General features: G+C 42.1%; 2 protein-coding genes across 21 annotated transcripts in view; one reads left to right on the forward strand and one right to left on the reverse strand.

The window, feature by feature from the left end:
• Positions 1–17,553, reverse strand: part of Wdr78 (WD repeat domain 78) — an 83,169-nt gene extending 65,616 nt beyond the window's left edge. For all 3 annotated transcript variants that reach the window (XM_031377987.1, XM_031377988.1, XM_031377989.1), the window contains exons 1-2: positions 17,409–17,553; positions 2,233–2,410 (exon numbers count right to left, since the gene is read on the reverse strand). In XM_031377987.1, coding sequence (XP_031233847.1) covers positions 2,233–2,410; positions 17,409–17,455 — 225 coding nt within the window. In that variant the 5' untranslated portion in view covers positions 17,456–17,553. The remainder of the gene's footprint in view (positions 1–2,232; positions 2,411–17,408) is intronic.
• A 70-nt stretch (positions 17,554–17,623) lies between these two features.
• The window catches only part of Mier1 (MIER1 transcriptional regulator), a 52,164-nt gene continuing 46,714 nt past the window's right edge, over positions 17,624–23,073 (forward strand). For 2 of the 18 annotated variants that reach the window (XM_031378002.1, XM_031378003.1), the window contains exon 1: positions 22,540–22,735. Coding sequence is in view for 15 of the 18 variants with exons in the window: in XM_031377990.1 (XP_031233850.1) it covers positions 17,708–17,814; positions 18,840–18,940; positions 21,472–21,548 (285 nt within the window). In the remaining 3 variants the exon portion in view is untranslated. Of the gene's footprint in view, positions 17,815–17,974; positions 18,101–18,200; positions 18,270–18,389; positions 18,409–18,839; positions 18,941–21,471; positions 21,549–22,517; positions 22,736–23,073 lie in introns of those variants that run through there. The other 16 variants (XM_031377991.1, XM_031377990.1, XM_031377992.1 and 13 more) reach the window with 16 other exon arrangements.

Raw genomic sequence — 23,073 nt, forward strand, 5'->3', positions numbered from 1 at the left:
CCCCGCCCTGGTCCGTATGGATCAAAACCTTTCTCCAGGTGATAATCATGAATTGCTTTACCTTCACAATCCTTTCCCTCCTTTCCAGTCATAGCTTTGTTAAGTACCTTTAATAGTTTTTTTTTAATTTTCATAGAATGTACACACACATAGAAAGTATGCATGAAGCTCACAACCTAGTGAATGCTACTGTTGTACTCAACAATCAGATTTAGGAACAGTAATTTACCAGCATCCCAGATCTTTCTTTCAGGAGAGCTAGTATCTTCCATCAAAAGTAGTAATTACCTTGACATCACATACTAGCCTGTAAGCACCACTCAGAAGAAACCATAGGAATGAGTCTTTGATGCTGGTTTCTTTTGTTTACCATTATGCATGTAAGATTCATCTGTATTACTGGCTATCGCCACAGATTATTAATTTCATTGTTATATAGTAATTCACTGTGAGAATGTAACATGTTTTATTTATCTATCCACGGGAATTTGCGTTTTCCAGTCTTGTCTTCTTTCTTTTTCCTTTTTTGGTTTTTAGAGGCAGGGTTTCTCTGTGTAGCCCCAGCTGTCCTGGAACTTGCTCTATAAACCAGGCTGGCCTCAAACTCACAGAGATCCTCCTGCCTCTGCCTCACAAATGCTGGAATTAAGGGCTTACACCATCACCATCCAGCTCTTTTTGGCTTTCAAATGGTGCTGCTGGGCTGGTTAAAAGCTCGATGGGTACAGGTACTCTCTGTCGTGCGATGCTCTAGGGTGGGCCCCAGGATCCACTTGGGGGAAGAAAAGAACCGTCCTTTGACCTTAATGTATGCACCCTGGCTCATATGTGTGTTGCACATAGGTGGCACATGCCATTCTATGGTGCTGCCATAAATATTTTTCTCATATGATATATGCTAGTCTGTGAGTTTTTGTTGGAATTTCTGGTAGGAGATTATGCTCACACTCACCTTTTAGATGCCGTTGCAGTTCCCAAACAGTTCAAGCAGCAGAGATCAAAGGTCTGATTTCACCAAGTATTTGCCAACATTAGCTATTTCCCACGTGGGTTAAAGAAATTTCCTTTCGCCGGGCAGTGGTGACACACACCTTTAATCTCAGCACTTGGGAGGCAGAGGCAGGCAGATTTCTGAGTTTGAGGCCAGCCTGGTCTACAAAGTGAGTTCCAGGACAGCCAGGGCTACACAGAAAAACCTTGTCTCAAAAAACAAACAAACAAACAAAAACAAAGAACAAAACAAAAAAACTTCCTTTCTTTTTAGAATTTTACAGTTATATGTTGCTTCGTAGCTGACATCCTTTGTTCAACAATGTGTTCTATTTCTCCAAGTGTTTATTTTTTTAAATGTTTTTATTTACTATGGTTATAAAGTAATGCACTTAACTATATTATATTGTATTTTATTTATCAGTTTTACTTTTAATAGATAGGACGAATTGCTTCCAGGTTTTGGGCACAGTGAAAATTGCTCAGTAAATATTTACGTAGAAGCATCTTTGGGTACATTCTCATGCATTTGCAGACGTGAACCAGCTGAACACAGCACTTCAAAGATTACTGAATGCTCTCAGTAACTGTGGCAGTATGACAGGTTTTTTTATTTTTGGAAGAGAGGAACCCACTCCCAAAAGTTGTCCTCTGACCTATACATGGTCACACTGGCACACATTGAAACTCAAGGACAATTTTATTAGAGTTTGAGAGAAAAACTACAGTTCAGTCAAGCTGTAACTCTTGACAGCTGCCTAGAGGAGGGAGATTTATGGAGTTATTTTAAAATAGACTCAGGGACTGGAGAGATGGCTCAGTGGGATTAAGAGCATTGACTGTTCCTACAGTGGACCAGAGTTTAGGCTCCAGGACCCACATCTGACAACTGCCTGTAACTCTAGTTCCTGAGTACATGTCACCCTCTTCAGGAGGTACCTGCCCTCATGTGCACGTACCTCTACACATATATATACTTCAAAATGATCTTAAAAAGGGAACAGAATTCTAAAGAGCATTACCTGTTGGCTGGCAGGATGGCTCAGTGGGTAAGGGCACTTGCTGCCAAGGCTGATGATTTGCATTTAACCTTAAAAATCCACAAGGTAGGAGAGAACAAAGCAGCTCTCAAGTTGTCCTTGGGCTTCCACACCTGTGCCAGGGTGACCAAGCCCATCCATGTGTACACAAAAAGGAAATAAGTTAACGTAGCAAAAAGGGTTTGGAAAAAAAGAACATTACCTGTACTGATTTAGTGCTAGGAATGTTTAGTTTTTCTGCTGGCTTCATCTCAGATAAAAACCCCATATTTCTTGATACAGCCAGTTTGCTTTGGTTAGCCCCAGCATATCCTTTCCCTCCAGATGATTTTGACGGGTTAACAAAGCTAATGGACCTCCTTGGTTGTGCGCTGGCACTCCTATACAAAGAAAACAAAATATAGAAGACCCAGGATTGAAAAGAAAGTTCAAATTATAGCAAACATAGACTCTCATTAGGAAATGTGAATGACCTAAACGTATACCATGCACCAGTAGCTACTCAAGAGTTGATTCTATTGTAAGAACATTTCTAGAGAGTTTACATGAACCATCACTTTTGCTTTCAAAGGAACTTAAGAAGGTGGAACTAGCTAGGCATTGGTGGTGCACGCCTTTAATCCCAGCACTTGGGAGGCAGAAGCAGAAGCAGGCAGATTTCTGAGTTCGAGGCCAGCCTGGTCTACAGAGTGAGTTCCAGGACAGCCAGGGCTACACAGAGAAACCCTGTCTCAAAAAACAAAACAAAACAAAACAAAAACAAACAAAACAAACAAAAACAACAAAAACAAAAAACAAACAAACATAAACCCTAAAACCAAAAAACAAAACAAAACGAACAAGGAGTTGGAACTAACACCATTTTATGTAAAAGGACACAGAGCCAGTGAAATGGTTCTGTGAGTAAAGGTGATTGTGGTGCAAACCTGGTGACATGAGTTCAATCCCCAAAGCTCATGTAAAAGACCAGATTTGAAGATTTAAGTGTCCTCCAGGATCTTCCCAGCTAGCCTAGATTAACACTGCAGTAGAAACAGTAAGAGAGGGCCTATCCCAAAAACAAAGCAAGAGGAGAGAACCAAATTCCCAAAGTTGTCCTCTAACTTCTATGTGCACACCCACCCTCACAGACTTGCAAATACACCCATACACAATAAGAAATGAAAATATATTTAAATGGATAATGTTAAACATGAGTAATAAAACCTGAGGGGAAGTACCCTATTTCCTTTTGAACAAATTATTTAAATTTTAAATTATAGTAAACTATTTAAATTCAGGAAGGACTATATAATTGTACTATTAAATTTAGTTCACAAATTCCCAAGACAAGCCTAGCCTTTATCATTTTATCACTATAGTTCTCTGTATGGAAAACTTCTGATGTTCTAGTAAATTCTAAAAAGCAAATACACTTCCAAAAGAAGCAATTTTAACATCTTTTAAATAAAACTGAACTATGAATAAATATTTGAACTTATAGTTCTTTGAGTATAAGAACCCTGGACACCTTCCTTTGGTCTCTAAAGTAGTGATTCTCAATGTTCCTAACACTGTGACCTTTTAATACAGTTCCTCATGCTGTGGTGACCTCCAGCCATAAAATTATTTCCATAGCTAATGTTATGGCTGGTTTTGTGTGTCAACTTGACACAAGCTGGAGTCATCACAGAGAAAGGAGCTTCAGGTGAGGAAATGTCTCCATGAGATCCAGCTGTATGGCATTTTCTCAATTAGTGATCAAAGGAGGAGGGCCCATTGTAGGTGGTGCCATCCCTGGGCTGGTAGTCTTGGATTCTACTAAGAGAGCAAGCTGAGGAAGGCAGAGGAAGCAAGCCAATAAGTAACATCTCTCCATGGCCTCTGCATCAGTGCCTGTTTCCTATCCTGTGCAAGTTCTAGTCCTAACTTCCTTTGGTGATGAACAGCAATGTGAATGTGTAAGCTGAATAAACCCTTTCCTCCCCAACTTGCTTCTTGGTCATGATGTTTATGTGCAGGAATAGAAATCCTGACTAAGACAGCTACTTAACTGTAATTTTGCTAGTTATGAATCATGATGCAAATATTTGACATTTCTGATGAAGACCATCAGTGAGCCCTATAAAGAGGGTCAACCCTTAAAAAGGTAGCAACCCACTGCTCTAAAAGAAGGAGGCTACCACCAAGATCAGTAATAAAACTATCAGTCCTATTGAAAGGAAAAATTAAAGCTTTGGACCTGTGCTGACTAGGAAGAAAAGTTATGGGCCTAAGAATCCATCACAAGCTGGCCCACATAGGCCTGGGAATGAGCAAGCAAGTTGTTAGATATCATAAGAGCTGGAAGGTCAAGAAGACATAAAACTATAAACATAGAAGAAAACATGTCTAGGCAAACGAGAACATGTCCAGGGCCCAGGCCTACAAGGACATGTCTGGGCAGACACTAAGTAATGGACCATCTGGTCCTCTTAGATTTAGTTTAAGGTCAGATGCTCTGTTAACTCAGATTAACACCAACCTTAGGAATTTTCCACTCTGTTCTGCACATAATAGTTAATATTTGAACTAGCCAATCATGTGTAACCATACCTACACCTTTGTTCCCCCAGACCTTTTCCCTATATAAACCCCTAACTTTCGAGCCTCGTGGTTGGCTCCACTATCTCCTGCGTGAGATAGGTGTGGTGCCGGCCCGGAGCGCCCCGAAATTAAAAACTACCTCTTGTAATTACATCAAGACAGTCTCTCATGATTCCTTGGGTGCATGTCCTTCCGAGATTTGAATGGGGGTCTCCCCACGGGGGTCTTTCACTATAAGAACTCCTTTGTAGTATCTCTGCTATCTTTATTTTTTTTTCCTGCCTTCCACAGACTCATTTGAATTCACCTTGATCATATTTCTCACAAGAGTTGCCATTCTATGGGGACTGGAGCCATGGCTCAGAGGTTAAGAGTGCTTACTACTTTTGCAGGACAGGACTCAGTTCCCAGTACCTACAGGGCAGTTCACAACTACCTATAACTCTAGTTCCAGCAGATTGGATGCCTGCTCCTGACCTCCACAGGCTCCACGTGCACATGCCCACAGACACAAGAAAGAAATATTTTTCAAAAGGAGTTGCTATTCCATCTGAAACTCAGTTTCTGTCTATATTTGGAAGCCTGGCATTTTTTTTCAGGGACTGTTTTTCACTAACTCTCAAGATTCCTCTATTTTATTTCCCCATGAAAATAACTCTGCTGTCATTTCTCCTATACTTAAAATTTCCCTTGAACTATGAGATCCTCTGCCTAGAAAGCTTTTCTTCCTTTAGTGACCCAACTTCCTGAAACACTGATGGGTTATTTTGTAGTGCCAGGATTGAAAGCAGAGCTTCACACCCTTTCAGCCAAGCACCCTACCACTAAATATTTCCCAGCCATGACTACTTCTATATTCCTTACATGCTCCATAATTCAGCTTCACATCCTCCTCCTGCATTAAAATAATATATCGTATAATATATAAACCTGCATTACAATAATATATTGTCTCAAATTATCAACTCCAAGACTTCAGTATCCATCTTTGAAATATCCAATGATTGGCCACCACCCCCTCATAAAACTAATCATTCAATAAAGTGGCCTAACATCTGTAATCCCAAACCCTGGGAAGAGAAGGCAGGGGGAACAGGAGTTCAAGGCCATCTAACAGCAAGCTAGCTAGCTCAAGATGAGAGATCCTGGCAAAAAAAAATTCAAAAAATTTTTTTCTTTCTTCTTTTTCTTTTTTTTTCTCTTCTTCTTCCTCCTCCTCCTCCTCCTCCTCCTCTCCTCCCCCCTCCCAAGTACTAAGATTAAAGGCATGCGCCACCACAGCCCGACAATCAAAAATTTTAAATTAATTATTCAAAAAGATTTCTGAGACATCACAGTTTTCTACTCTTCAACCTCAAGACCCCTGATCACCTGACCCTTCCATTTTCTTTTTAACCAATTAGACTTTTAGATTTATTTCTCTTCTGTGTCAGAGTCTGTAGTTCATCAGCTGTATCACTATGACCATCAACTTCACCTCCTATTTCCCCTGCTTGACCTTTGTTGTTGTTAGATGTCTTTCCACTGGGTAAAGGCCATAAGAGTTTCAGGCTTTCTGATGTCAACTTGCCTCATCTAAGAAGAAAGTATATGTCCCAGGTTGGCACTGGGCAGGTGAACAATTCCTGACCCAAAATTTTCTTTCCTTTTTGTCTTAGTTAGGATTTTACTGTTGAGAACAGACATCATGACCATGGCAACTCTTATAAAGGACAACATTTAACTGGGGCTGGCTTACAGGTTCAGAGATTCAGTCCATTGTCATCAAGGTGGGAGGAGGGCAGCATCCAGGCAGGCATGGTACAGGCAGAGCTGAGAGTTCTACATCTTCATTTGAAAGCTGCTAGCAGAATATTGCTTCCAGGCAGATAGGACAAGGTTCCAAAAGCCCACACCCACAATGCCACACCTTCTCCAAAAAGGCCACACCTACTTGAACAGGGCCACACCTTTTAATAGTGTCATTCCCTGGGCCAAGAATATACAAGTCATCACAGTGATATATCTTAAAATCCTTTTATTAGTAATTGTTATAGATTTCTTCTTCAAAATACTTTAAAGTTTTTAAAAAGCTGTTATATATACCAAATGATGGATGTATTAATCAAAGACATGGTGATTATAGAGATATAATCACAATGAAGAGTAACACTCATCATCCAGACTTTTTTCCAGGTTTGTATTTTGTTTAATTTGAGCTAATGGGAAAAGCAGCTCATTCCCCAAGCCCCAAGCTGGGGAGAGAACCCAGCACCTTGCACTTGCCACTGAGCTAAATCCCCAAACCTATAAGGCATCTTAAAACCAAGGTGTTGGTGCCTGCTTTAAAGCTTGGTCAACTAGGTCAAACTCTTGCCTTGAAAAGTCAAGTTGTCTTCTTTATTTACATAAGAATCACACTTCTTATAAGTACAGATCTGAAGTTAGTAACTGCTTTGAGTTATGTCAAGGTAGTCAAGGTCAGCCACCTTACCTAAGACTGATAAACACCTACCTAGAGCAGTGGCTCTCAGCCTCTCTGACACTGAGACCCTTCCTCATGCTGTGCTGACCCCAACCATAAAGTTATTTTCATTGTTACTTCACAACTGTGATTTTGCTACTGCTATGGACACTAATGTAAATATCTGTTTTCCTAGGCAAACCCTGTGAAAAGGTTATTCCTCCATTAAAGAGGTAGCAACCCACAGGTTGAGAACTGCTGATCTGATTAACAGCTGTAAGATCTGGCTTCCAAATCCATGTTTATGTATAGTGATGTATGTGTTACTAATGTGTACTTATTACTGTCCATATCATTACTTGATTCCAAAATAGCTTTTTAAAAATAAATGACAGCTGCTAAATTAAGCTCAATTGGGACATTATCTCTGATTTTTCTTTCAGTTTTGGTTTTACAGCTTTTCCTAAGAACAGCCTCATCTGGATGTGAGGCTTGCTACCCTAGGCTCTGGGAGGATAGCTTCTCTCTCCTGCTTTCAGCACTCCCTAATTAACAGTATGCAGTTGGCTCAAAAGAAAGGAAAATGTCCCTAACCTAACTTGTTCTGGTTGTCTTATGAGCCCAAATAAAAAGTAAACACTTTTAGGAAAAATGTTTTGAAGTACCTGTTATAATAGGATTTAAACCTCTAACAAACTGGGTTAATTTGTTGGCACAAGAACAGTATCTTCAAGGCAAAGCTGGCTCTGTTAGAGACCCCATGCCTCACTAAATACAAGTTTTAAGCAAATAGGCAAAGGAATCATATACATTTTTTATAAAGGTTAAAGACAGATTAAAACACTTTCTGATGAGAAAGGACTGGATGTAATTTTGCCTTAAAGTAAAGGATGTTTCAAAATGCAAATAGGACAGATCTAGAACCGAAATGAAATGTGTTACAGAAAGGTTTACAGAAAAATAAACACACTTATAACTAAGTTGACTATAGTTTAAGGATACTAAATTATAACACTACTGGTTCTGTTACATAAGTAAGATTTTCTTAACTATTTTCTCCTAGTCATGATCTCAAAATAACTGATTTAGAACAGAATTTTTATTTTTCCCTTTATTAAAAAATACATTTAAAATTTGTGATTATGCTTATTTTTGTTTTTCCATTTGGTAAGGCTATCACTTGCTAGGTAGGCATTAACTTAGTAATAGGGAAAAATTCCTTCTTGGGATATATATTAGTCAGGTTTCTCTAGAGTCACAGAACTTATGGAATGTCTCTTTATAATAAAGGAATTTATTGGAATGACTTAAATCGTGCAGTCCAACTAACCCAACAAATGGCAGCTGTGAATAGGAAGCTCAAGAATCTAGTAGTTGCTCAGTCCCATGAGGCTGGGTTTTCAGCTGGTTTTCTGTATAAGCTGAAATCCTGATGAAGTAGGTTCCAACAGATGTGCTGGCAAGTAAGTGGAAGTGGGTGAAGGAAGCCTTCCTTCTTCCATTGTTCTTATGTAGGCACCCCAGTAGAAGATGTGGCCCAGATTAAATGGGTGGACCACCATGCCTGGACCTAAGTTGCTCTTTACTTGGAACTTGTTCTGTCCTAGGCTGGCCCTGAACTCAGAGATCTGCGTGGCTCTGTCTCCTGTTGGGATCAAAGGTGTGTACAGAGCAAGTTCCAGGACAGCCAAGCTTAGGCAGTGAAGGAATTGGAAATCAGAAAGCTGGTGATAATGTAATAGAAAAAGGGGACCATGTTCCAGCTCCAGCAAGCAGCAGACTCAGCAACTTTGGCCATGTGGCTCTGGCTTTAGAGTCCAAAATAGGAGGGACTAGTGGGACAACTGATGCAGCTTAGCTGGAGCTAAGAAATTAGCGGTGATTAAGAAGAGACCAGCATCACTGAGGTGCAATCTTCTGGGAAGTGTTTTCTAAAGAGTACAAAGAAGCTGTGTTCCAGAGATATCAAAGGTTGTATGTACCGTGCTACAGCTGGACTTGGTAATGTGTAAGAATCACTCAGGTGGTACTAGTTTTGAAGACATAAAGGGGTCATGGAGAGCAGCTTTGAGAAGCCAGGCAAGGCCACTGGTGAAGGTGCAGCCTCAGTTGTGGTTGATGGCCCAGGACTGAAGGAGTCATGCAAAGAAGTTGAGGTGTGGCACCATGAAGGGGGCCTATGAGAGGCTTTTGGTGGAAGACCACCAAGAACAGCAGCAGCAGTGGAGTCAACAAGAGGGCAGAACTGGATGTGTGGGTCCCAAACATTGAAACAAGAAGCTGTAAAGCTGAAGGTGCCTTGGATACCCCAAGATGTTGAGATGTCAGAGCTGTGGGATAACTGCCAAGGAAAGCTGCTAACAGGGAGTGAAAACAGCACGGGAGAGCCAAGTTTGTTGCTGCTGAATGTGAGATTCAACAGCAACCAACAAGGATGAGAGGAGTTGGAGATCTCAAGAGCACTTTGACACTAGACATGGAGACTTGGAATTTGGAGTTTGCCCAGGTGGTTTTCTGTCTTGCTTTGTTCCAGTATTTCTTCACCATGACATTTTGGAATGGTAATGTATATCCTGTATGATATTAGAGGTATGTGATCTGCTTTTTTACTTTGATTTCTTAAGGGATTACAGTTAAGAGACTGCATGAATCTCAGAAGAGATTTTGAACTGGATTTTTAACATTTGTTGAGATTGTTATAGACTATGGACCTTTTCAAATTAGACTAAATATACTTTGCATTATGCTATGCCTACGCATGGCCCCCATAGACTCATGTGTTTGAACAAGTCTATGGAGGCCAGAGAGTGGAATGTGGTGTTTTGAATATGGTTGGCCCAGGGAGTGGCTCTATTAAGAGGTGTGGCCTTGTTGGAGGAAGTGTATCACTGTGGGGGTGTGCTTTGAGACCCTCCTCCTAGATGCCTGAAGACAGTCTTCTCCCGAGTGCCTTAAGATCAAGTTGTAGAACTCTCAGCTCCTTCTCCAGCACCATGTCTGCCTAGACACTGATGATAATGGACTGAACCTCTGAACCTGTAAGCCAGCCAATTAAATGTTGTCTCTTATTAGAGTTGCTTTGGTCATGGTTTCTCTTCTCAGTAATGGAAACCCTAAGACAGGGTATTCTGGCTAAATTACATAGTGATCATGGAATTCAATTAAATCAACAAATATTTTAATCTATAAAATTTGGCCTATTAAATGAGCAAAGGACACTAATTCTTAAAATTAACTAAAGTTTTGGCTCTCATCCAAGATCTATCCAATTTGGAAAACATCCATGATCTCATTATAAAATAAGTACTTAATGTCCTATGAAAAATTAAGTTAAAAGTATATGAACCATATCTATAGAAGGATAACATGCTATTAAAAGAGACTTGGAAGTCTAATAACTAAAAATTCAAAACTGGCTATAGATTTTTTTTTCCCAAGGTAATGAAAACCAGATAATTTCATCAGAGGAAGGATAAAAGATTTCATCCTGCCTGGAGAAAAAAGACTATCAGGCACTCTATGCTCCACAACTTCAGGAAATAAATTTGTATTTCTCTTCTCAAACTTCTGGGCACATATCTACAGGAACCTCAGAAATGCTGGCTGATATTCACCTTTGGGTACATTAACAAATGAGTATCCCAAAGAAGTGAAACTTTCCTCATTAAAAACTTACACCATGGAATACCTGTGGAGGTCAGAGGACAACTTACCAGAGTTCTTCTATCATGTAGGGTCATGAGGAATGAACTCAGATATAAGGCTTAACAGCAAGCATGTTTACCCTCTGAGCCTTCTCACAGGCTCACCACTTGTCTTTTAAAGCTTCCTTACTTTAGATTTATTCTAGGAGTAGTGGGATGAGTGTATATAAGTGTACCTCATGTGCCTTGTCCCCACAGAGGTCAGAAGAGAGATCAAGAGTGCATGAGATCCTCTGAAACTGGTGTTCTGGGTGATTGGGAGCCACCATGTGAACCCAGGTCTGCTACAGGAGTAACAAGGGCTCTTAACTTCTGAGCCATCTTTTCAGCCTCACTTTCTATTTTAAAAGTCCTTTAATAAACAGATTATTAGTGTTTAAGATAGCCAATATTTGGCTTTTTATTTTTAAATGATAAAAACAATGCTAGTCTCAGTTTTAATGAAGTTACAGTAAGAATATGTCCTTTCACTAATCATGTTTTCTTTTAAGATTTCTTCCTAAAAAGGAAGGGCCCCTATTGTTTTTGAACCAAGATTCAGGGTTAAAACAATGCCAGTGAGGGGGAGGACCAGTCCTGAACCAGGATGCGTGAAACCCTCAGACCTCATCAGATGTTTCCTTGTGCAATGGATGGCAGTTAGCTCAGAACCTCACAACTGGCCCAAGAGCAGAGTAAGTGACTGAGGACTGCTCAGCCACAAATGGAACCTTGCACTGCACATCCTCCCCAAGGCTCAGAGACCATCCAACAGAGGTGGAGAGACTGTAAGAATCAGAGATAGGGGATGACCGGAGCAAAACTGTCATCGGGATGGCACAGGCCTGCTGCACTTGTGAACTCACAGCAGCAATAGCTGCCTGCAAAAGAGCAAACTAGTCAACACTCTAGCTGAGATGCTATGGACAGCTGATTGAATTTGTGTGTGTGGTCAGTTTTCTGTAAGTATGTGGCTCCTAATATATCACCTATAATCTAGTGGCTGGCCCCATATCCAGAAGTATATGGACAGTACAACCTAGAGTGAATGGGCTATTAAATAAGTAACAACAAGAGGATAAAGCTGAGGAGAACAGGGAGGCTTCGGAGGTTTGGGTTGAACTGGGAGTAGGTAAGGGGAAGAGGTGGGTGAGTATCATTAAAATACGCTGCATCAAGTTCTCAAAGAATAAAAAACATTTATTGAAAAAGGATTCACATATTCTCATACATAACATAAATGTAAACACACATGTCCTCAAATTTGGTTCCTCTTAAAATGACTGACGCTGAGTGGATAGGACTTGAGGGCATTGAACGATACAAGTTCAAAGACTTTCCATCTATTATTTTGTAATTCAATTCTTATTAAAACTCCAAGATACATATAGAAATCCATGTGAGCAAAATGCTAAGCTAATCCTATACTTTGTAGGCACATGTCCACTGATCCATGGCTTTTCCTAGAACTAGAGTGACTAGCTTTTACTTCTAAAGCACAATAAGGAGATGCTGTGGACATATCTAGATATTAGTGACTGCCTGGTGGAGCTATCTGCTAGAAGTTGAGAATAGAGAGTAATGTGAATTTCAGGGGAAGGTAAGGGTAGACATACTATGTGACCAGTGAGGTAAATGAAGAGATGCCAACAGCTTGGTAAGAGCCACATATGCAAAGTGACCAGTGAGGCTCACAATAAGAAAATTAAGAAATCACACCCAATTTGTCATTTTATTTATTTATTTATTTATTTTTGAGACAACGTCTCAGTGTGTAGCTCTATCTGTCCTGGAACTCCCTATGCTGACCAGGCTGGGCTTCCAAATGCTGAGTCTAAAGGTATGCATCACGATGCCCAGTAAGCATGACTTTGTTTTGTTTCTGTAACTTTTTAAAACTTCACAATCTCCATTTCAGGGTGGCCTCAAACTCCCCATATAGGATGACCCTGAACGCCAAAGTTTCCTGTGTTTAGCTCCCACATGCTGGAATTACAAGTCACCATGCCTGGTTTATGTGGTGCTGAGGACCAAGACCAGGACTGCATGCATGCTAAGCAAGCACTTTGGGATACCCTCCCCAACTCCATAATTCTTTCTGAATTTGAACCACTGATTGTAGAACCTCTGGTGGCTTCTTTCTAACAATGAAGACCTCAGGCTACAAGAACTAAAGAATAAGTAGGCTTACTCATGTTTTCCACTCCATCATCTGAAGATCTTGAACGTCATAATTTATGATCTCACAGAAAGACTGAATTGAAAACCACCACTTTTCAGTTCCATCAGATAATTGAGATCATGGGGCAAACACGTACCCTAACAATTGGAGATGCCAGAGAAAAAAGATCACAGCTTCCAGAGAACTGACACTTGATCCAATCAAGGATCATAAAACATAAAGGACAGTTGGCTGATTACTGAAGAATGAGCAGAGGCTAGCTTAAAACATAAAACCTTCTAGGAACAGCTGTAAGGAGCCAGCACACTTTCATCTTATCTCCATAAACTCACCAGGTGGATGGAAAGTAACTGTTCACACACCCAGAGCCACCTGTTCTCCTTAGCAAGTACCTAGCCTTATAGAATGCTATTTTACCAGAACTGAAACAACTTGTTACCAAGGCCTAACATACATTGGGGGTGGGGGAGGGAAGTAGCCCAGCTCTAGCTCCACTTAGCCATCTCCTTTTACTGAATGAGGAGAAAATGCTGCGAAACAAACATCTCCATGTTTGGTGGTATACACTTGTAATTCCAACCCTTGGGAAGTGGAGGCAGGAAGATCACACTCCAGGGACAAGAGCCCAGTATGAGACCAAGACCTACGTCATTTTAGAGAACAGTCTCTTCCCAGGACATCTTACAAAACAGTGGGGCTTCTGCAATACAAAAGAGTATAAAACTGCAGAGTTCACAAAATTTAACCAAATAAAACAAAGCATATCAAAATGAGGATACTAGAGGACATCCAAACCTTAAACATTTAATACTTTCAGCAGAGAGTAAATACAGCTTAATTCCTAATCAATTCAATAACACATCCCACTCTCAGCAACAACAAAAATGTAGGGCATATTGAAAGGCAAGACTAAGTGTGAAGAGACAAACAAAATGACAAACCCAGACTCAGATTTGACAGATATTTGGGAATTGTCAAAACTGGAAAGAATATGCTTGGGGTTCTAAGTGGAACAATGGATAACATGCAAGAACAGATGATCTCGTTGCCCTTCTCCAAGCAGTCTGGGTGTTAGGACAAAGAACTAACAGACTCCCCACCCCCCACCCCCAGCCCCCTGCAGTTCTCTCTCTGGGATACAGTAGAATAATAAAGCCTACTGAAATGTGGCCTTGAGCTAAGCTCATTGTCCTTCCTAGTGAGGGCTCTGCAGGCCTAGGTATGGTCCTGTCTAGCTCTCTGGAAACCTGTGGGAACCAGAAATCTCTCTGCCCTGGGGATTTGAAGACTACTTTCTTCAGGACTCACGCTATGCTATACATGGCCACCACCTCTTCTTTCTAGGATTCTGAAGTTGAATACTCTCTTCATTTCTCCTTCAAAGCCCCATCATGCTGCGTCCGTGTAGGATCCACTCCATATTCTAATGTTCTTCTGCTTCAAGGCCCAGTCATGTCCCCTCACATATTCCCTCAGCCGACTCAATAGTAGTGAGGCTCTCTCTAGTACAGCTCATTATGAAGGGTAATTTCATTGTCAGGTCTTTGCCATATACCCGCCTTTCTTTAAATTATAACAATAAATAGATGAATACTCAAATAATAAACAACAAGATGAGATCATGTAAGGAATTAGAATACTACAACTGGGTAGAGAAAGGGGTAAAGAGAGTTAAAGGTTGTTTTTAGCACAATGGGAGAGTGTATGTTTGTGAAGCTAATAGGAAGATTGCAATGTGGAAAAAACAAGAAAGCAAAAATTGGTAAATTCTTCAAGAGATATTTTATAAAATTAGAGATAAATTCTAAAAAAAAATGAGAGACAATAAAGGTTAAAGCAATAATTAAGCTTGAAACTTTGTTTTATCAGGTAAAGTTATGGTAGCTCACATTTCAAATCATATCCTATCTTTGGTTAAGGAGCATGCTATTTTTTTAAATTCCCAAATTTCAGCTAATGTGAGAGTACAAACTAATGTTTTGGGAAAGAAGCCATGCCTTACACTGAGCATTCTACAAAGGCTGATTAACAGATTAAACCTCAATGACTATGGAGAGGTTGCAGTGCTTCAGGTACAGAGCCTGTTTACAACTTACTTACTTACCTTTAGCCCCTCAATTGCCTTTTCTTGCCTACCATATCCTTTTGATTACCAGGGGAAATCCTTTGGAATGTATTGGCGACCACTGATTTCCACCAACCAAAAGAATGTTATCAAATAGTACTCAAGGGCTCTCACAGAAAAGTTCCCCACTCTGCTGAAACCTACCATAATCCATTTCCACCAGTGTATGTAAGAAGTGTCTTGATTTATGATTTGTCATTACCATCACATCTCATGAGACATTTACCACACCGGAACCTGGTTTTTGGGAAGACCTAAATGTGTGTTCCTGGGCCGTGGTCACTCACATTAAGCTCCAGAGTAAACCTTTCTTATCTCCTTTGAAATGAAAACCATGGTTGTTATTGTATTTGCTTTGCATTAATAAGTAAAATAAATATAATTAGTAAAATAAAAATAATCATTTTTGTTTTAATTTGTATAAATTTAATTTAGTTTCACTTTACCCTCTTCATAAAGGCAAAACAGAAATTGAGCAAGAAAAACCAGTAACAAGCTACAAATGTGTATGTATCTACTTATTTGTTGTTAATAAATGTGTATTAAAGATGTTCTTCACTCTAAGTAAGAGTCTGCAGCAGTGCACAAAACAAAAAAAGACATGATCTGAGCTGGGCAGTGGTGGTGCACACCTGCAATCCCAGTACTTTGGAGGCATATGCAGAAAGATCTCTGTGAATTAGAGTCAGCCTGGTTTACAGAGTTCCAGAAACACTGTTTTGAAAAAACAAGGGAAAACAACCTAGAGGATATACTATACTCATAGGGATAAACTTGAAGCATAATGTAAAGCATAAAGGGTAAAACTGATGCTGGGAGAGAAAGTATTATTTCACACATGGAGACATCTGACACAAATAAGTGAATGTCTGCATGCCTGCTGCAGGGTGTTACTGTCATACTCAAGTGGCATAATCCAAAGCCAGAGATCCTGTGGGGCTTGGAAGAATGGGAGCACTTACTCAAGAGGGAGAGGGAAAAGCTTAAGGAAGTTTTGGGCAGACTAACACATGGAGGGTGTTGGCAAGCAGACTATTCAGCCAGCTATTCCACTGAAGAAATGACTTAGGTCTGCATAGCACATCGGCTTGGTGAAGTGGCCCTCACTGAACAGCAGTAATGGATGCAGTACCCAGGAAGTGCAAGGGTTGCAGTGTAATGAACTGGGAATGGCTGTGTACTAGAAATAAAGTGGCAGTAAAATACAGAGCTGAGAATGAATTTTGAGCACACTTCCTAAGTGTAATTGCTTCCGTTTTGTTTTCTTGAGAGAGATCTTGAAGAGAGAAGAAAACTTGTGAGTCGTGGTATACTTAACTCTGAAAGGCACAAGGCAACAACGAAGTGAACCACCTCCCTCCACAACATATGTTTAGGAAGGAGACAGACTGGTAAACTATTTTGAAAAAGAAGGTCAGGCCAGGAGGTCCAAGTCTTTAATCCCAGCACTTTTAAACCAGTTCCGTATCAGCCAGGGTTACACAGGGAGAAAGAACCTAGATCTAAACATACACGAACAGACATTCATACATAAAAATAACAGCAGAAACTAGCTAGGAGCCTAGCGAAGACTGAAGAATGAGTGGTGTCCCATTAGCTAACTGAGGCATTTCAAAACTCAGTTAAGTGGTCACTTAGATCAAAGCTGGTGATGGGCTAGTTAACAACTAAAGTGTAAACTGACTGTTGTTAGATATTGGAAAGCGCTAACAACGGTGAAGCGAAGTATGGCCAAAAGGCTGAGCACTACACTCGAGGGCAAATCCAAGGTTCTCTCCTCAGAACTTTCAGTAAGTTCAAATGGCGAATTAGCTGAGCAGAGGATTGAAGAAAAGATGTGGCTGGTCTGGGAAGACCGCAAAGCGGCTGAAATGGTCGAGCATGAAATGGGGAATATTTTAATGAAAATTCAAGGAACCACTTCCAAGATCAATGCCACACGAGTCCACATATCTTTGGGCCTTTCTCCTGGCTTGGCAGCATGTAGTAAGCAGTTAAGAGTCTTAAGGCAAGCTGGCAGAAAGAGATTAAAAAGAAAAATCCTCTGCAGGCGTACACACTAAAATTAGCTTTGGTTGCTCAGAGACCGAGGGAGCTAGAACACAACGAGAAAGCTTGCAGGCTGAAAGACCAAATGAAATCATACAAGCAAAAGTGCTTGGAAGAAATAGGCAGGGTGGCCCTCGACAAACCCGGGTTCTTAAGTAGAGCACGGCAGCGGGGGTTTTTACACAGACCGAACTAAGCCAAAGGATCCGGAGCTGCCTGGGGGCTCCGCGGGATCGAATGCGTTGGGAACCCCTTTCCAAACCGAAGGGCTGGCTGTCTGTCTGTCTCCGGGATCTAGAGGAATGGGCCACGGATCTAGTGCGGAACTTACGCGGCGAAGTTGGTCTGCTTGCGGGTGCTCGTCGGAGAGCTGAGCATGGCGGTGACTCTTTACAGGGCTCGGCGCCCCTTCCCCAGTGGTTCTGCAGTGCCGGGACTCTCCAACTGCCTGCTCAGCAACTCAGGAATGTTTGCCGGGCGCCATGGCGACCGCGATGCCCAGCTCAAGAAGCGGCCGCGCGGTTGGCTGGCCGCTCGAGGTTGAGGAGGAGGGCGGAGGCGGAGGGGAGGGTAGAGGGTTGGTGGAGCTGGAGGAAGCTCGGGCGACGATTCGGAGGAGGCGGGCGGCCCATGCCCCAGGCCCCTCCCAGGCTGCGAGTCTCCCGGCTGCAGGCGGATGGATGGGGCGTCTCCAGGCGGCGGCGGCAGCAGCGGAGGCGGCGGCAGCGGCGGCGGCTGTAAGTGCAGCCTCCACAAACCATCCTACCCATCCTTCGATCGGAAACCCGGGCCCCAGAAGCGCTCGCCGTCTCCTTTCCCCACTTCCCCTCCCCCCACGGCAGAGCGCTGCCCGGAAGACTCTTAACTTCCGGGGCGGGGCTTACGAGTCGACCGGGAGGGCGCCGCCATCTGGCGCGCATGCGTAGCTCTCGCCCCGCCCCTGCCCGGTCTTTTGGCCTTCGCGGTGGCGGCGGCGGCGCAAATCTTCGCTGCTTCTGCGGCGCGCCAGGACTACGCTGCGGAGTGAGTTTGCGGGGCGGGCAGGGCAGCTCCCGCCCTTTTCGGTCGGCCCTCGCTCCACGGCAGGGGTGTGGCTTCCTGGCCACTCCCCCGTGGCTCCACCTCTGTGCCCCTGATTTCTCTAGCTGTCCAGCCAGTTGAGGTTGGCTCTCTTGGCAGAGCATCCTTTGAGGTGATAGGCGCAACCTGGGTCAACCTGCCGTTGTCGGAGGGAGCTAGAAGGGCTAGAGACTCAGAGGCGGCATTGCAGGGAACCAGCCGCTCCCAGTGCCTGTCACCCCACGAGTGGCCTTATTCTTTTAGCTTGTAATGTAGGTGCTTGCTGGCCTGGTGCCCATCTCTGGTCCTTGCATGTTGTGTGACCTTGGGCAAGTCACTCCCCCTACTCCCGGGGAGGGCTTCATTTTTTTTTTCCTATTAAACCTCAAATTTGTAATTTTGCAGAAGACCTTAGATAATTTTAAGACCAGCTAGATTTCTAAGGCCGCTTAACCGAGATAACCCGGAATTGACTAGACTTTTCTCAAATCATGGGTGAAATATAGAAATGTAATTATTGGGCTCTTTGTAGTCTTCAGCATTGCATATAAATTGCAGCACTCCGTTTTTGTTTCTTTTTGCTGAAATTGCCACGGGGCGCTTGACCTGGTTCTCAGACGTCTTTTGAAAATGTGAGACTGAGTGAGCCTGAGGTAAATGTTTCTGTCTCTTCGCTACTGAGGCTTTCTTTCCTTTAATCCAGATGGTGTGGTGGCTCGATTCTCCCAGTGCCTGGCAGAGTTTCGGACGTGGTTAAGAACCAACTGGTTGAGGTTCAATGCAGACAAGACGGATGCGATGCTGGTAGGCAAGGGCACAATTGGAGATGAAGGGAGGGCAAAAGCAAACTCCCTCATGTTATAAAAGCATGATTATTGTCTGTTCTAGTGTTGTAGGAGTGCTAATGGCCACCCCTTTCAAGACTTTGGGTGATATAAGAGTAACATCAGCAACATTAAGATTTATAACAAGTTTGCAAATATTGATACAATGAGGCCACTGGATGAAATTGTATGAAAAAATTATGAAAGGAACTCACACTGTTCTTTGAAGACCCAAATTTCTCTATGTGTTTTAGGATGGCATTAATAAGAGAACTAATGAAGAGATAATTTCCGTTGTATGGTTGTGGAGCCTTCATATGTAATGTTCTGCCATGCTTTGCAACCTGTAGTCTGCCCACTAAAGTCAAGATAAATTCAGATGTCATTGAAGAAGAATACCAGTGTAGTTATTTTGTCTTCACAAATACAGTGTAGGCTGTATTTCTTAAGAAAAGTTTTAGGAAATAGTTCAGAAAATAGTTTCCAAAGAGGACTCATGGACTTGGAAATGTTACATATATTTCTTGATGTACTTTGAGAGATACCCTTTGAGTTGCATACACAGATATGCCTGTATAGCACAAACATACTACTAGTTTTCGAATCAGGTGTTGGTGCTGAATGGTGTATACCATAGACAAATGTAAGTTGTCAAGGTAGTTTTTGTTGGTTGAAGTACTAATTGAAGTCTAACTGTGATCCTAAGTATATTTGTTAGCAACTAGATATCTCTGTGTGTGTTTGTGAGTACATGCATGTGTGTGCATCATGCATACTGTACTGTCATACATACATGTACTGTCATACATATGTCCCTTATAGTTACTATAAGTTGTTTAATAACTTTTTTATAGTATTGGAACTTGAACCCAGGGCCTCAAATGCTAGGCAAGTATTTTACCACTGAGTTATACCCCAAGCCCTCATTTTTATGTTTGCATTGAGAATTCAATAATTGCCATAAAAAATACACTACTGGAGAGAATAGTTGTGAGTAGCTTAATATGGTAAAAATTAATATTAATTTTCTTCAAAATAAGGAGGCTTCTTAGGTTTATTTAGTTCTAATCTAGTATTCCTATTTTTCCTTTGTTTTTAGAAACCAAAACCTTGCATAAAAGTTGGAATTAGCTACAATTTTTTTTATTTTAACTTAAACATTTTAATATAGAACTCTAACAGACTTTTAACTACATTGGATATTAGTGGATGTCACATTAATAAATTCTAATGATTTCAATCAAGTTATTGGTGAATTTTTCCTATGCATTTTACCTTCCCATGGCCTCCTTTCAGATATATATGGTTTTTGTTTGTTTTGTTTTCTCTTTTTGTGAGCCCAAGAATAAATTTTGACTGTTTACATTTGAGTACAAAGAGAATGCCTCATGGATTTATGCAGAGTGCTGAAGAACTAGGAGTGATGGGTGAAATCGATGGAGAAGTAACTTTTAGCTTTTAAGGCAGGGAAGAATGAGCCAAGCATTTGGACTGTTTTTGAAAAGAGTAGGTAGTTTCTTCAAGAGGTATAGTGAGTCTCTGGAAGTCTATAAACATAGGCAGAAAACCTTGGCAGTAGAACTTCCCGACAGATCTTACTTGTCTGAGGATGGCAGACCCTACTTAACAAAGAGAGCTAGTGAATTGTAAGGAAGGGTTTCCAGAAGGACAGAACTTCTGAAGGTGGCTTCTCAGACTCTGAACAGTGGGATTGTGGAGAGAATGAAATGCGAGTATACTGTGCTCAATAGTAATATATGACCTATAGGATTAAAGCTATTTCTCCTCCTCTCTAGAAGGTCTAGGAAACACCCCAGTACACTTTATTTTTCTAAGAGGGAATATGTAGAGGGAATTTTCCCCTACAAAGGATAATGCCATTTAAAGGTAATAATATTGATTGGGAATATCAATCAACTCAAAGGCATTTAACCATAAGTGCCCAATTTTCTGACTTTGAGGGCTCACTCAGTAAGTAGCTTAAGGAATCTTGAGTCTGTTCTTTACCATAATTGAAATTTTTGTGATGTTTTAACTAAAGAATCGAAGACTCAATAGACTAAAGCAAGTTTTACTGTAATATTAAAATTCAACAATACTCCTGTTTTCCCCTTAGTGGCCAGCGAAAATCTACATATATTAATGTTGCATATTTTAGTGCAAAGTCCTCTGTCATCCCTGGTATAGCTACCTCTGAGCCCTTTATTATTTTTACCTGTGCCCACATAACATTCATTGGTTTTTGTCTTCAGTTTTCTTTTCATCCAGTGAGAACTATTTGGATAAAAATTGACATTTTAAAAAGTCCAAGGTAGTGCCTTAAGTTAATAAAACTGTATCTGTGCTAAAATACTTATTTCCCTCCAAGAATTTGTGGGGGGAGGAAGCTTATATAATAATCTTTAAAATAAAGTGACAATACTGTAACAGTGCAGTTAATGGTAAGAATTGTTTGTAGATTTGGGAACCTTAAAGTTTTCCTTTCTCTTCTTTCCCTTGCTTTTCTTTCAGTAGAAAATGTGCATCAGATGTTTATGTTTAATTGGTTTACAGACTGTCTCTGGATTCTTTTCCTGTCAAATTACAAGGTAATGTCCTTTCACTTAGCAGCTACTTCATATACCTGTACATGCAGTTTATTCATGCACAAATTGTTATTGACCTTAATTAAGACTTTCAGGTTCATGTCCAATGTTTAGAAATGGGAAAAGGCATGATGGAATCTAGAATTTTAAGGAAATAGAAATAATTTCAGAAATCAGCATTCTCCCATACTGCATTATAATTTTAAGAAAGTTGTGTGTACACACTTGTACAGTGTATTTTTAACCGTGGTATGTTCCTTAGAGGTAATGAGTATCATTTAACTGATTTATTTTTGGTAGTCATTTTTGAAACTGCATTAAGAATCCTTATGTCAGAAAAAACGCTGGCCTTTAAAAAAAAAAAAACTTTTAAAACTTACTGCCCATTTTAATATTTGCGTAAATTATCTACTTTAGGAAACTGGATAAATCATTGGCCCTGGCCATTATCAGTATGGACCTCAAGGCCAGTTAGCAGTGCATTAAAACAAACTTAGTACTTGCAAATATTTTAGGCATTGCAAATATGTACGTTCTGTCCCCGGTGCAGTCATGTAGGCATATACATAGAAGAGCATTACTTTACATTTGAAACTTTTGTGTAGTTGTGGAAAAATTCATCCGTTGCAGAGCTGTGTTGCTACTGGCATCACAAAAAGTGAGGAAAATGTAATGTTCTCTGCTCTTCATCTTTGCGCTGTGCCAATTTGAGGGAATTGGAGTTAACTTGCTAGAAATCACTAGGGGAAGTATTTGTCAGAGCGCGCTTCGTGTTGCTGTCGCGTCCGGGCAATATCTCTTTTCTGGGAAAAGCACTTCAGAAGTGACCGACAGGTAGAACAGGAGGTATTTTTCTCCTGTGAAGTGAGTACCCGAGGGGACCTCTCGGGACCTCGCGCGCGGACTGCCCCGGGCCCGCCCCTCGCGCGCTCCCCGGGGACGGCGGCCGCGGGACCGCGCGCTCTCTTGCTCCGCGCGTGCCCGCCGGCCTCTCCCCTCCCGTCCCGCCGAGCGGGGCGCCGCGAGGGGGCGGAGCGGGGCGTGGTGGCGCGCTCGGGCGGCTCCTGCGCGTTCCCGCCGAAGCGGCGGCGGAGAAGGCAGCGGGAGCCCCGCGGCCCAGGCGCACATCCGGGTTCTGGCCGCGACCCGCCGCGGCGATGTGACCCGGTGGCGCGGCCAACATGGCGGAGGTAAGAACGAGCGCCCCTCCCCGGCGGGGCCTCGGTAGAGGGCTGCGGGCGGGAGGCGCGGGCCTGCCCGGGCCGGGCCTGAGGCGCCGCTGCCCACCTGTTGGCCGGCCGGGCCACTCGGCTGGGCTCCACGAAACTTAGTTGGGCTCAGAGGCGCCGTCGGACTTGAGGCAATAGGGTGGCGGCTGCTGCGTGAGGAGCAGGCGAGGGCGCCGGTCCGGAAGCCGCCCATGGCGCAACTTCGCCGGCCAGCCCGCCCGCCCGGCCGGCCGGCCCGCGGACTCCTCTCTGCCTGCTCCCGCGAACTTTCTTCCCTAGCGAGCCTAGAAGTCGTTGCT

The sequence above is a fragment of the Mastomys coucha genome, unplaced genomic scaffold, assembly GCF_008632895.1.
Source record: "Mastomys coucha isolate ucsf_1 unplaced genomic scaffold, UCSF_Mcou_1 pScaffold18, whole genome shotgun sequence".
Classification (NCBI taxonomy): domain Eukaryota; kingdom Metazoa; phylum Chordata; class Mammalia; order Rodentia; family Muridae; genus Mastomys; species Mastomys coucha.